Source organism: Lemur catta, chromosome X (genome assembly GCF_020740605.2).
Source record: "Lemur catta isolate mLemCat1 chromosome X, mLemCat1.pri, whole genome shotgun sequence".
Taxonomy (NCBI): domain Eukaryota; kingdom Metazoa; phylum Chordata; class Mammalia; order Primates; family Lemuridae; genus Lemur; species Lemur catta.
In genome coordinates this window covers 45,180,111-45,194,036 of record NC_059155.1, presented here as the reverse complement: position 1 = coordinate 45,194,036, position 13,926 = coordinate 45,180,111, and the positions used below count along the sequence as shown (strand labels likewise).

The following is a 13,926-nucleotide window of genomic DNA, read 5'->3' as shown; positions in this document are numbered from 1 at the left end:
CCTAAGCTGTGAAACCATTAGAATTCTAGAAGAAAATGTTGGAAAAACTCTATTTATAGACATCAGCCTAGGCAAAGAATTTATGAAGAGGACCCCAAAAGTAATCACAGCAACAACAAAAATACATGAATGTTCTTAATGGCACTTAGAATGGAGAAACTTTTCCAAAAGGTTTTTCAATTAACTTTGCCCAGATCCATCAGAGGAATTACTACCTATGACAGCTGTAGCCTTTCAAGATGTCTTTCTAAGTAGTAAAACTTGAACGTCAAAATCACTCGTTGATGCATGGGCTGCAGAATGGATGTCATGTTAGCAGACCTGAAAAAAAACATTACTCTCCCTTTATATCTCCATCAGAGTTCTTGGATGACTGGGTGCATTGTCAGTGAGCTGAAATATTTTTAAAGGAATCTTTTTCTGTGTCTGTGTGTGAGCAAGCGGTCTCAAAAGTGGACTTTAATTATTCAGTAAACCATGCTGTAAACCGATGTGCTGTCATCCTGTCCTTGTTGTTCCATTTAGAGAGCACAGGCAGAGTAGATTTAGCAAAATTCCTAAGGGCCTGCGATGGTTTGAATGTTTGTCTTCTCCAAAACTCATGCTGAAAGTTAATCCGCAATGTGGGTGTATTGAAAGCTGGGGCCCGGTGAGGTGATTGGGTCATGAGGGGTCTGTCCTGATGAATGGATGTATCCATTCATGGATTAATGGATTAATAGATTAATGGGTTAGTGCATTAATAGATTGTTATGGGAGTGGGACTTGTGTGTTTAGAGGAGGAAGAGAGACTCGAGCTAGCATGTTCAGCCTCCTCACCATGTGATGCCCTGCACTGCCTCAGGACTCTCCAGGCTCCCTCCCAGAGAGAAGGCCCTCAACAGACATGGCCTCTTGACCTAGAATTTCTCCACATCCCTAACTGTAAGAAATAAATTTCTTTTCTTGATCAATGACTCAGTTTCAAGTATTATAATAAAAGCCACAGAAAGCAGACTAAGACAGGGCCCTAAAATTTTTGGAATGGTAAATGAGTATTGGCTTCAACTTAAAGTCACCAGCGAATGCCCCTAATGAGAGAGTCAGCCTGTCCTTTGAAGCTTTGAAGCCAGGCATTGACTGCTCCTCTCTGTCTATGAAAGTCTTAGATGGCATCTTCTTTTAATATAAAGCTGCTTTGTCTACAATGAAAATCTGTTATTTAGTGTGGCCACCTTCAAGAGAGTTAGGGCCTTTCTCTGGACTAAGCTTTCCCTTAAGGGAATGTTGTGGCTGGTTTGATCTTCTATCCGGACCACTAAAACTTTTTCCATATTAGCAATAAGGCTGTTTCACTTATCATTCATGTGTTCACCAGAGTAGCATTTTTAATTTCCCTCAAGAAGCTTTCCTTTACATTCACAACTTGGCTAACTGTTTGGCACAAGACGCCTGGCTTTCTGCCTCTCTCAGATTTTGATATGCTTTTCCTACTAAGCTTAATCATGTCTGGCTTTTGATTTAAAGTGAGAGGCATGAGACTCTTCCTTTCATTTGAACACTTAGAGGCCACTGTAGGGTTACTAGTAGGCCTAATTTCAATATTGTCGTGTCTCAAGGAATAGGGAGGCCCAAGGAGAGGGGGAGAGATGGGGGAAGTGCTGATCCATGGGGCAGTCAGAACACACACACTTATCAATTAAATTTGCTGTCATATGTGGCCACAGTTTGTGGTGCCCCAAAACAATTACAATAGAAACATCGAAGATCACTGATCACATATCACCATAGCAGGTATAATAGTAGTGAAAATGTTTGAAATAATGTGAGAATTACCAAAATGTGACACAGACACACAAAGTGAGCATGTGCTGTTGGAAAAATGGCGCCGATAGATAGACTTGCTGGACACTGGCTTGCCACAGTCCTTCAATTTTTGAAAAATGCAATATCTGCGAGGTGCAACGAAGTGAGGTGCAATAAAAAAGGTATGCCTGTATTTGTATGGGCTTGAGGAAAGTATAAATAAAACAGATAATTGTGTTCTCTGTGACCTCAGGTGCCTGAGATTGGAGGGGGTTGCGATAGTAAGGGGATTGTTAAGCATTTTTTACACATCCCTGTGTTTTTCTATCTGTTTCAACAAATTTGGTAACATTTGTAGATTCTGGAAAACCAAAAGAGGGAAGCTCAGTGTAGAATAACATAGCGATCATCAGGAGCAACTCTGGAACAAGACTGCCTTGCTTTGAATTACAACCCAGACTCTGCCACTTATATGGGAGACCTTGGGGAGGTTATTTAACTGATTGGTACCACAGCTTTCCCATGTGCAAAATAGAGGTTATAACGACATCCATTTCATGGGTTGTTTTTGGATTAATAGGTTAAATAATCAACTGTCTTTGTGCCATTTTAAGTGCTTGCATGTGTGTGAGACATAGAATGTGTGTTGGATGCATAAATCAAATATAAATCAAACTCAAATGTGGCCGACCTTTCAGAAGTTCATGGAATACAGAAAAAGAGAGGATTCAAACTTGATACCCAGATTAATCTCCTTTTAGTGACCCAGCCTACACTCAGTGAAAAAATGCAGCCCTGTGGCCAATGTTATTAGAGATTCATTAAAAGGTAAAAGGCTTGCGTTGTTTTTCAAAGCACAGAGGATTTGATTAGGTTTCCAGAAGTGGATGTAAATGAGTATCAGTCTGGTTGGAAAAGAGGATCTAGAAAGGAGGAGGAGAGGTTGAGAAAAGGGAAGGAGAGAGGTGATAATATCCTCATTTTATAGAAAACCAAGGGAAACTGACTCAGGGGTATGAAAGAAACTGAGAGTTAAGCATATCATTTAAAGTTACTAGCATCACCAATAGAGAAAGTAAACATTAGAAGAAGGCATAAAATTTGAGAGAAAGAGAGGGCAAATTGAAGACTGTGTGAGTGAGTTAAAGCCTCCTCTCTAGTAGAATGTGGTCACTTGATGATGTCTGGCCTAGAAACTACTGAAATAGGCATTTCATTTGGATGTAAGGAGGCAAGTGCCACAACAATGCAAGTAGAAATTGTTAAAATGGTCCACCCCTGGAAGCACAACTGGGGAGTAGGAAGTAATGGGACCTTGGTCCTTTGCTTTTTATCATAAACTCCTTTGTACTTTCTGATCATCGCTATTATATTTGCCAGGAGCAAGACATTTTTAGAAAAAAGTCACTCACATTCTTTTTCTTTTCTTTTCTTTTCTTTTCTTTTCTTTTCTTTTCTTTTCTTTTTTCTTTTCTTTTCTTTCCTTTTCGAGATAGTATAGTTTTTAAAAGATTGTATGTATGGGAGGAAGTCCCAAGGTTAATCACCATGACTTTAGCAAGATTTTACCACATCCAAGGGGTTTTCATTTTACATCTGTTAAATAGAATGAAAACCTAAATTGCTCAGCAATGAAGGTCACCTATTCACACTTGAGTAATCCATGAATTTGTCACATCACAATGGTGAGTGTTGGTAATATTGATCCAGAGACATCATGGAGGCATTAAAATGCATTCAGTAGCCTGCAGCAAAGAAGTTGAAGGAGTGTATTACCTTACAGTCAATTTTCTCCAAAATGGCCCTGAAAACGTTCAAAGCAATGAGTAGCAGTTGACAGAAAATTCACTCCTGACTCAATACCTCATTCTGTTGAGATAGTATTATCAAATCTTCTGGGTGGTTTCTGGGTGAGTACAGAAAATGCCATGCTTTCAATGTGTTAATTTGCAAGGCCTTTGGGCCTCCAGAAAATAAATAAATGGATCATACTGAGGTCTTATACTTGGGAGAAGCACTGAAAACATGAATGAGGGTGTAAGCTGTCAATGGAAAAGAAACTAAACTCTGTAAAATAATTTTAAAGAAATTTATTCCGAGCCAAATTTGAGGATCATGACCCGGAGCCACACCCAAGAGGCCTTGAGCAAGTGGACTCGCTGTGGCTGGGTTACAGTTTGGTTTTATACATTTCAGGGAGACAGGGGTTTCAGGTAAAGTCATAAATCAGTACGTGGGAGGCATACATTGGTTTGGCCCGAAAAGGTGGGCCATGTGGAAATGGGGGGGGCGCTTACAGGTTATAGGTGAGTTTAAAGATTCTTTGGCTTGTAATTGGCTAAAGACATGGCTTGGAATGTTTTGACATAGTTGCTGTTTATCAGAGATAAGCCACCAGACATATATTTGTTGTGTAAATTGAGGACCTCTAGGTTTGTCTCACGTACCCTAAGGCCTGTTAATGGGTTACAAAGGATGTCCCCAAGAAGGGAGGGGACATGATAAGATATGTCTGATCTCCTTCCTCCTGGCAGGCAATTTAGTTTTAGGATATTCCTTTTGGCCACGAGGGGGTCCATTTAGTCAATCAGTTGGGGGGGTGAGCCTTAAAATTTTATTTTAGTTCACAAAGCTAAGGGAGTTCAGGCTGGAGAATCAGGCAGTTGTCTGGAGTAAAATCCAGCTATAACCTGGGATGTAACCCAGCGGAACCCTGTCCGCTTCCTCTGTACTGATGCTTTGCTCCTGGTTAGGGAGAAAATTCCAGGCTTCCTGGAGCACCATAAAGAAAAGACACCGGGCCTTCAAAAATTAGCTGAACAAGCACATTGTCAGGACAGAGGGAGATGAGATTATGAAAGGAGTTTCTTGTACTGGGCATTGAACGCATGCCAGGCACTGTGAAAACATTTACCATACGTTATCACTTGTCAAACTTATACATATCCCTTTGTACAGATGAGGACTCCAAAGCTAAGAAAAGAAAAAAGTAAAGCCACTTGAGGAAGGTAAGCACAACTGTAAAGCCATGGCCTGGGGCATATCTCTAGGTATATTGTTATAAGATCACTTCTGTAAACTGCCCACAATTATGACAAAGAAGGGCATTAGTTGACAGTTAAAGCATGAGTTGGAAGGTGAATTGGTTCTCAGAGGAGAAAAATATCTGGAATGCTATGTGAAAAACATCCTTCAAGATAGCCCTTTTTTTCTTGGTTCCTAAGCAGGGTTGGGGCAAAACTACTTGTTATAAAGGAAATCCCTAAGATTGTTAGAGTTTCTGAAATTCAAACTCCAAGCACAGAGGGAGGCTCAGAGTGGTTAAGTGTTTTGCCCTGGAATTCTGCCTAGGAGCCAATTTGACTTCAAGGCCCATCTTCTGTTTGCCCCAAGCCAGGCCCAGGAATGTAGGAATCTACAAAAACTCCTAGGAGTATAGGCTTCTTCATTCCTCATGATCATCCTGAGTCCAAATATCACCAATTGTGATCCCTTTTATGGACCCTGCCTGCTTCTGAGAGACAAAGAAAAAACGGCCAAAGAGACTCTCAACCTCAGGTAAGTTAAGCGGTGAGGGAAAAGGCACACACAGAGAGCAAAGAAATCAGAGAGAGGGAAACCAAGGTCTTGCTTGTCTCCTGGCTTTAATCACATGCAGAATTGACCTAGGTACTTCTCTGTGGGGAGGAAGGGAGGGGAATGGAATGGAGAGGGCTCCAAAGAGGGTGGTAGCTGTAGTTTGTATTGTTTTATTGCCCTAAAAGTCTAAACATCTGAAACAAAACTAGGACAAAATGTTATTGTTGGATGTGTATCTGAGTACGTGTTCTGTGACTCCCTGTAAGTTTTGTATCTTTAAAAACTTGTTCACGATTTTAAAAGGATGGAGAAAGGTTTTAGGTAAATGGAAGGCCCCAGGAGGCTTGAGGTTGGAGCTTGGAACTTGGAATTTGGAGTAGTCAAAGCATTGTAAGAAGCCCCACATTGGCCAGTATCTAGAGAGGTGAGAAAGGCGAGGTTGGTAAGGGCCACACCATGCAGCTCATTATATTTAAGCCATGTTGAGGAGTTTGCACTTTAGTGGAAGTGACATGGGGAGCCCCTGTCTGGGATCTTAAGTAGGGCAGGCAAAAGGCATGGTTCATCTTTCAGAAAGATCAGTCTGGCTGCTGGATAGAGAAGGGAGTTTGTTGGAAGCAGGTGACCACGTAGGAGGCTATGGTGGGAACACATGCAAGACACAATGGTGGACTCCAGTGGAGTTTAAGAGGTTCAGGTGGTGTTTGGGAGGCAGAAGTGATAGAAATTGCTGAAGGATGGTATGGTGGCCAGAGAAACATGTAGAGAGGTAATAAATAAGGGTGACTCTTTCTTTTAATTTGAATTTAGTACCAGGATGGATGGAGGTGTTATTCATTTTTCTTGGGGCAAGACTACTATGGGAGGTGCAAAGTTGGGGAATGTGGGTGGTGGTGGTGAAAGAAGCTCAGGACCTCCATCTTTGCCATTTAAGGATGGAATCCCTATGAGATATCCAGGTGGAGATGTCAAGTAGACAGTCAAGTAGGTATGAGATCACCACCTCATTTCTTCTCGCCTGCTCCAATAATGGGACCACATACTGTTCCCTTTTCTGCAACCTGATTTTCTCACCTAGTAATAGCACATTTTGGAAATCAGCCCACATAAATGTTACCAAAAGTTCGGTACTTGTCCCCATGGCCGAACGAATGAAGGAGGACAAGCTGTTTGAGGAAAAGGAAAGAGAAGTTTATTAATTTGCTGGCAAATGAGGAGGATGGCAGACTCTTGTCTTAAAGTACCATCGTCCTATCGGTAAGCAAAAATACACAGCTTTTAAAACGGCGGGGGGGGGGGGGGGTTTCCAGCTTTGGGCTACCAGACAATTCCCTTGAGCCATCTCCTGTGGTACTAATAAGAGGAAACAAAGAACAAAGAACATTTTTCTGCCCCTCTGCTTACTGGCCTTGGGCAGGAATGCAGGTTTTAATTCTCAAAAAGAGGAGGGGGGGATTAAAAAGACAGCTCATAAAACATTTTTTTGCTTCTTTTCAGGCCTTTGCCTCTGTTACATAAATATAACTCAAGCTTGTTAATGGCTGCATAATAATCTACAGAATGGCTACTTCGCAATGTATCAGTCACCCCTCCACTGATGTATACTTGCTTGGGGTTCTAGTTTTCCCAATAGGAACCGTTCGGCTATAAACATGCTTGCACTTATGTCCTTATGTCCTGGAGCTTTTATTTCTACAGGACTGATTCCCATTCCATCCTTGCTCCACATACATGTATGTCTTCCTTAACTCTTCACTTGATAAGGATGCGAAGGACTGTTTGCTAAATGTGTTGTATTTATTCAAGACAACATGATAATCGTGGTTATTATTTGTTAAATGCCAGGGGCACATCCAAACACTTTCCAATTTTCCCTAAATAACAGCCTAAAGTTGATTTTTTTTGTCAGCCTGCATCCCATAATTATCTTTATTTGGAGGAATTTAGGGGATCCAGTGTGTATTGACAGAAACAATTTCCCTACTCCAAAATACAGTTGTGCTTTCATTCTCCATGGCACCCCTACACACACTTATGGCAACAAGCAAGTCATGGGAAGAGACTTCTTTAAGAAGACCCCTGTTTCCTGTGTTTTGATTCACTTTTGTGTATAGAGTTGATCTGTCCCTCTCCCCATTGGTCCCCCATCCCCCTCCTTCTTCCATTCTTTTGCACTCTTTTTCCCCTGCTCTCTGAACTGCATCCCTACTCCTTTCAGTTTCTCCCTGCTGATAGGAAGAAGGAGGTGGGCCACATGAAATAGTGGAGTCATGCCTACCCCACTCTTTGAAGATCTCTGTCTCTGTGCCTCTCTCTTTTCAAAGCTCCACTGAGAAATGATCAGAAAGAGAAGTCCAAACCCTAGCACATAAAGTCATTGTTGTCCCGTTCTAAAGCAACTGCCACACATGCACAGCTAGGAGCACTGAGAGCAGGACCTGAGTGAAGACCTTGAGGCTGGATGGATATGCAAAGCCTTGGAGAGGAGGGAGGTTTGGACATGCGAGGCTTAGAGAGAAGGCCTGTTCACTGCTCAGTCCTTCTGAATCTCTTTTTCAGGCTTGTGCTCCTCAGCCCAACTTCTAAATGTCAGAGTGTCTCAGGGAGCAGCCATGCACCTTCTTCTCCTGGCCATACTCTCTCTAGGTGATCCTACCCAGTCTCATGGCTTTAATAAACACTATCTGTATCCTGTTGTCTCGATAATTCTGTTTCTCCAGCCACTATGGATGACAAATAGACTCCAGAAACTTAATGTGTGCAAATAGGAGCTCTTGACACCCACCCCACTGTCTTTCCCTCTTCTCTAAACCTAGCACACCCACTCCCCATATTGCCTATGACCACACATAACACCTCCATGATGAAGTCATGCAAGAAAACACTCTTGTAGTAATCATTCATTCCATAGGTTTCTTCACTGACTGCCTTTAACCCATCAGCAAGTGCAGTCTCTTCTATTTCCAAAATACTGTGTGAATCCATGCACTATTCTCCAAATTCATGTTTCCAGTGTGGGCCAAGCCGCAGCAGTCTCTCAGCTGGACTACTGCAACAGCCTCCTAACTGGCTTGCCTACTTTCCTTTGTGCCCTAACACTTGCAATATTTTCCACACAGAGGAGCCAGACAGAAACCATTGAATGTCAATCAGATCATGGCAGTCCCTTGCTTCAATCCTCTCTCTGGTTCCCAAGAGCACTCTCTGAATAAGGATCAAACTTTTTGTCATAACTCCACCCACCACCACACCTTCCTCTGTTCCTTCCCTCTATCCCCTCTCACACTGGGCTCCAGCCACACTGGCATCCTTTCTGTCCCTCCAGAACTCTTCTTTTCTGCCACAGGACCAAGGGAATTGCAGGTCCCTCTGCTGGGCTGGCTGTTCCCCCAGTGCCTTGCAGGACTGGCAGTTTATCGTTGTCCTCAGAAAGGTCTTCCTTGAACTTCATATCTCCTGCTTTGCCACTTCTCTAGGGTTCTAGGCAATATGTACCAAATCATCTTGTTTGTTTCCCTGAGAGCATTCATAGCAACTTTTAACTGTTTTTACATTTTCTGATCTATTGCCTGCCTCTCCACTAGAAAATAAGCTCCCTGAGTGCAGGGACCCTCTGATGAGAAGAATACTTGGTACATAGATGGCCCCCCCGTAAATCCATAAATACTTGTTGAATCATTGATTGAACGAAATCAATAGCATTTCTTCCCACAAGAAAGAGATCCCCCCCCACTATTGACATTCCACAGAGCTCTTTATTTTTGCCCCTGTCACAGTGTATAGCAGTCAGAACACATTCAATTGCGGGTGGCAGAAACTGACCACAAAGTAAAAAAAGGAGGTGGGGGCTCCGTGGAGGCCCTCGAGAAGGGACTTTGAGAGTAGTCTTCAGCTGCATCCTTGTCACTTTAGTAGTCTTATTCCCGTTGCCGGAGGTTCAGGATCCTAGGGATTACCTTGACGTTTGGGGATTTGCTGGCCATAGTACCACTTCTCTGAACCTCTTTCTCCCGCTATTTCACTGATTTCTGTTGGCTCTTTGGGCTGGAAGCCAAAGCTGGAGAAAGAGATCTTGTTGAGTCCTAGTCCTCGACTTGGTCCCTGATTGGTCTTCCTCGTAATTTTGGTCTCCTAACAATGGGCCGAGAAGCTCTTCTCATCATTGCCACATCCCCTACTCCTCAGCAATCAGGACCTCCCCCTTGGCCTCTGCTTTCTCGGGTCCCTCTTGGACAACCACCTGGAATGGTTAGGCACAGCTCATCTGCCCCTTGCCTGCAAATAACCTAGACTCCCAGGAGATGGCTCCCAACATTGGTGACAGTGATCACCTTGGTCAGGCATGGGCTGTACAGCAGGCTTTTCCTAGGTCTTTGTCCCTTGCCTTTGCTGGCACTAGCCCTGCCTAGGGGTAGAGAGCTGGACTTCGCAAGCTGGTGAGGTACAAGTCTGTGTGTCTGCTTCTCAGCCATCTTGGGATGCTTTCCAGCCAGCAATGGAAAGCTCTCACTGTCTTGCACCCTACAGTGGCTCGGTCACTTCCTCAGGTTCACGGTTGTTCTATCATGTGCGACTGCCCAGATCCAGCCAACACTAACACCACAGAAAACAGCTTTATTTACCCAAAGAAGGTGGACGTGGGGGAGGAGAGAATATGTGCTGGGCCGGTGAAATTCCATGACCACCTTAGTCCAATCACATAGCACTTATAGCCTTCTTCTGGCATTTCTGTTTTCTTTGTGGGCAGCCTGAGCCTTAGTGGAATGAAGACATCCTAAGGGAAGGCACTATAGTTTGGTCATTTTAAATATCTGGCCCCACTGGCTCATGGTAAGTGTGAGACCCCTATTTATGGAACAAAAGGAGGGACAGAGGGAAGAGTTGTTCTGACTCTTTTGGAACTGGTCACATCTGACTTTCTTCTTTTTGTTCTATCAACCTTGCCTTGGTTTTGTGAGTGTGCACGTGTGCATGCACACTTATATATGCGTATTGATGTTTAATTTGTACTCTTTCTAAAGTTCTGATCATACCGCTTCCCTCCTTGAACATGCTGAGTGGTGCACCTGACCGTGGGTAGAGAGTCCAAGCACCTTAGCTTGCCTCTCAGGGCCCCACACCTTCCAGCCCCATCTTCTACCATGTGCTCTTGGAGACCATGAGCTCTGTCCTCACCAGATTATGAGGCATGACCAGAAGTGACCATGTGTGTTTTCTCATGCCAAAGGGCCTTGGGCACAGACTGATCCCTCTGCCTGGAATGTCTTCTCTCCTGCCTCAACATGGTGGACTGCTCCTCCTCTTTTAAAGCACACCTCAGGGGTTCCATCTTCGGTGAAGCCTCACTTGATTCCTACTAGGAAGAGTTAGTGTCTGGTCCTCCTTTATGGAGGAAGTGGGACTCTAGTCTCTGTTACATGGTTGCTCTCTTGTCTATTCCCTCAGCATTTGGCCCTGTGTAGCCTCTCTGCTCCCACCACACATACTGCTCACCTCTTCTCACCCACCCCACACCTCCAACACATCAACACTCACTGCTCCCTTGCCACATTGCCTCTCTTTTAGCCAGCAACGCCCCCACCCCCACACTCCCAGTGCCAAGTACTTGATAAGCCTTCCATAAATATTAGCTGGTGAACTGGGACCAGGCACCTCATTCTAGAGAGAAATTTCATGTTTCGTTTTGGTTTTCCTTTCGAACCTGGATGTGTATTTCTTGGTCCAGGTTAGAAACCTCAGCACCTTGAGGGGAGAGCCAAGAATAAACAAGTGCCTGGCCCTGGACCAGGCCCTGTTCCCAGCCCCAGCACTCTCTCAGTTTGGTTTTCCTCACCTTATCATTGAGGGCAGTCCTAGCCACAGGGTGCTCTTGATCCCTCCCCCTCACTTCCAGGCTGCATGTCCTGAGGCTGTGGTGGGGATGGGAGTTGGGGGTGTGCAGGACCCCAGGTCCATAGTTTTCCCATAGTCTGGAGCAGGGTCAGGGTTTCCAGCCCAGACTGTCTGCTCCCAAGGACGAGCTCAAAACCAGTCTATGCCCTCCTGTCTCCCGACCCCTTTATCCCTAGGGATTGGCACCAGCTCCATCAATATTTGTGGCAGGACATCATGAATGAGTACATGTTTTTTATTCTCTCTTTTGCCAGTGTTGCAGAGGAGGGAAAGAGCTGGAAAAGGGGGAGCGATCTCTCAGAAAATGGATCAGCAGGCTGCACAAGGGAGCTTGGGAGGCTCAGAATAGGAGTTGTTTCCTTGGTGGTGGTGATGTTGGGGAGTGCGTGTGCTCTTTTGGCGGGGGTGGGGGGAGAGGAACCCTGGATGTGAAAAAACTATTTTTCTTGGCTTTGTTTAGGCCAGGCAAGTGTATCCTGAAAGCCACTCCACCCTCTTTTGCAAGGTACTTGATTTAATAATTTAAGCGTTCCATATGAGGATGGGGAGATAAAAATACACCCCCCCGGCTTCCAAATCGAACCCTTATCCCCTCCGTCCACCGTGGAGCCCTTTCCCTGGCGTCCCCTTCACAAATATCCAGGCGACTCGAGACGCTGGGCAGTCACACTCCTCCACCGCCACTCCGCCCCCGCCCCCCGCCTCTGGCTCCCTCCCACACCCTCCCACCGCCCGCAGCCCCGCAGCCCCGCAGCCCCGCAGCAGCTACAGGGGGAACCAAAGAGAAAGAAGCCTTCCCAGCTGCCCGGACCACAGACGCCAACACCCCCCGCCCCCCACCACACGCCGCCCGCCCGCCTGCGCCCCGCACGCTAGCCCACGACCGAGCGGCGGCGGCAACAGCAGCAGGCTGCAGGCTGCGGCGACTGGCACCGGCGCGCTCTTGGCAGTGCTCGCCATCCCAGGTGATTTGGACTCGCCAGCTCGGCTGGCTCCGGGTCCCCTGCGCCAGCTCCTGCTCGCGCCCCAGGCCCGGGTTCCGGCACCCCCGGGCCCTCCTGCCCTCCCCCGCCTCTCCATCCTCCAGCTCGCGGGAAGGGAGGTCGCGGTAGCGGCCCGGCGGCAGCGGCGACCGTGGCGACAGCGGCGACAGTGGCGGCGGCGGTGGCGGCAGCGGCAGCGGCGGCGGCGGCGGAGGCTGCGGCGGCGACCGTGGCAGAGGCGGTGGCGGAGGCCTCCGTGGCGGAGGCGGAAGCAGAGGTGGAGGCTGAGGTGGAGGCCGAGGCCTCAGTAGAGGAGGCAGCAGCAGAGGCCACCCTGGGGGAGGCGGAGGCCGCCCGGGCGGCAGCGGCTGTGGCAGTGGCGGAGGCCAGCGCAGCCGAAGCCGCCACCGGAGCGGAGGCTGCGGCCCCCCCCTTGGGGGAAGAAAATGCGGATGAGGATGAGGAGGCCGTGGCACTCGCCGTGGCCGCCGCGGTCGCCGCCGCGGACGCCGAGGCGGAGACCGGCGGGGGCTCTGAGGGGAACCCAGACTTTCCCATGGCCTCGCTGTATGTAGGCGACCTGCACCCTGAGGTGACCGAGGCAATGCTGTATGAGAAGTTCAGTCCAGCCGGGCCCATCCTCTCCATCCGCATTTGCAGGGACAAGATCACCCGCCGCTCATTGGGCTATGCGTATGTCAACTATCAGCAACCGGTGGATGCCAAGCGGGCCCTGGAGACCCTGAACTTTGATGTCATAAAGGGCAGGCCAGTGCGCATCATGTGGTCCCAGAGGGACCCCTCGCTCCGCAAAAGCGGGGTGGGCAACGTCTTCATCAAGAACCTGGGCAAGACCATCGACAACAAGGCGCTGTACAACATCTTCTCGGCGTTTGGCAACATCCTCTCCTGCAAAGTGGCCTGCGACGAAAAGGGGCCCAAGGGCTATGGGTTCGTGCACTTCCAGAAGCAGGAGTCCGCGGAGCGAGCCATCGATGCGATGAATGGCATGTTCCTCAACTACCGCAAAATTTTCGTCGGGAGATTCAAGTCGCATAAAGAACGAGAGGCCGAAAGGGGAGCCTGGGCCAGGCAGTCCACCAGTGCTGACGTCAAGGATTTCGAGGAAGACACCGATGAGGAGGCCACCTTTCGATGAAGACATCCCAGAAGCTACCCAGCCAGCAGAGCCAAACCTTGGCTCCCACCCGGTTTACAACCCCTCCCCCCCAACCCACCAGCAGTGTATTGTATTGGGAGTGCAGGTCTCTCTCTCTCTCCCTCTCCTCACCTCCCCCTCTCTAGGTCTCGCCCCTTCCTTTCTGCCCCTCTCCCCCTCTCTCCCTCTCTCCCTCTCCCTTTCTTCCTCTCCCTCTAGCTCTCCTTCTCTTTCTCCTCCTCCTTCCCCTCTGCTTCCCCTCTCCGTCTCCTCCTCCTCCCTCCTCCCTCCTCTCTCCTCCCTCCTCCCTCCTCCCTCCTCTCTCCTCCCTCCTCCCTCCACCTTCCCCACTTTCCACCTTCTCCCTGATCCTTCCCTCCCTTTCCTCCACCCACCCCCATCAAGGGTGTTGTGAATAATCTTACTAATCTGTGCCATTGTGGTTTAAGGCTGCCTCTTCTCCCTGTGGTTTGGCTTAAAAAAAAGCATTTTCAGTCTTTGTTTGTTTACTGCACAGGTGATACAAAT

The 13,926-nt window shown here is 47.3% G+C and overlaps 1 protein-coding gene across 1 annotated transcript; it reads left to right on the top strand.

The window, feature by feature from the left end:
- The first annotated feature begins 12,592 nt into the window (after window positions 1-12,592).
- Window positions 12,593-13,475, top strand: LOC123627968 (polyadenylate-binding protein 1-like 2). Its single transcript, XM_045537529.1, has one exon. It carries the CDS (start codon window positions 12,796-12,798, stop codon window positions 13,396-13,398), a length of 603 nt encoding a protein of 200 aa, XP_045393485.1. The 5' UTR covers window positions 12,593-12,795; the 3' UTR covers window positions 13,399-13,475.
- Window positions 13,476-13,926: the final 451 nt, after the last annotated feature.

Coding starts and splice junctions, on each gene's coding strand:
- LOC123627968 (XM_045537529.1), top strand. CDS start 12,796: ATGGCCTCGCTGTATGTAGGCGACCTGCACCCTGAGGTGACCGAGGCA.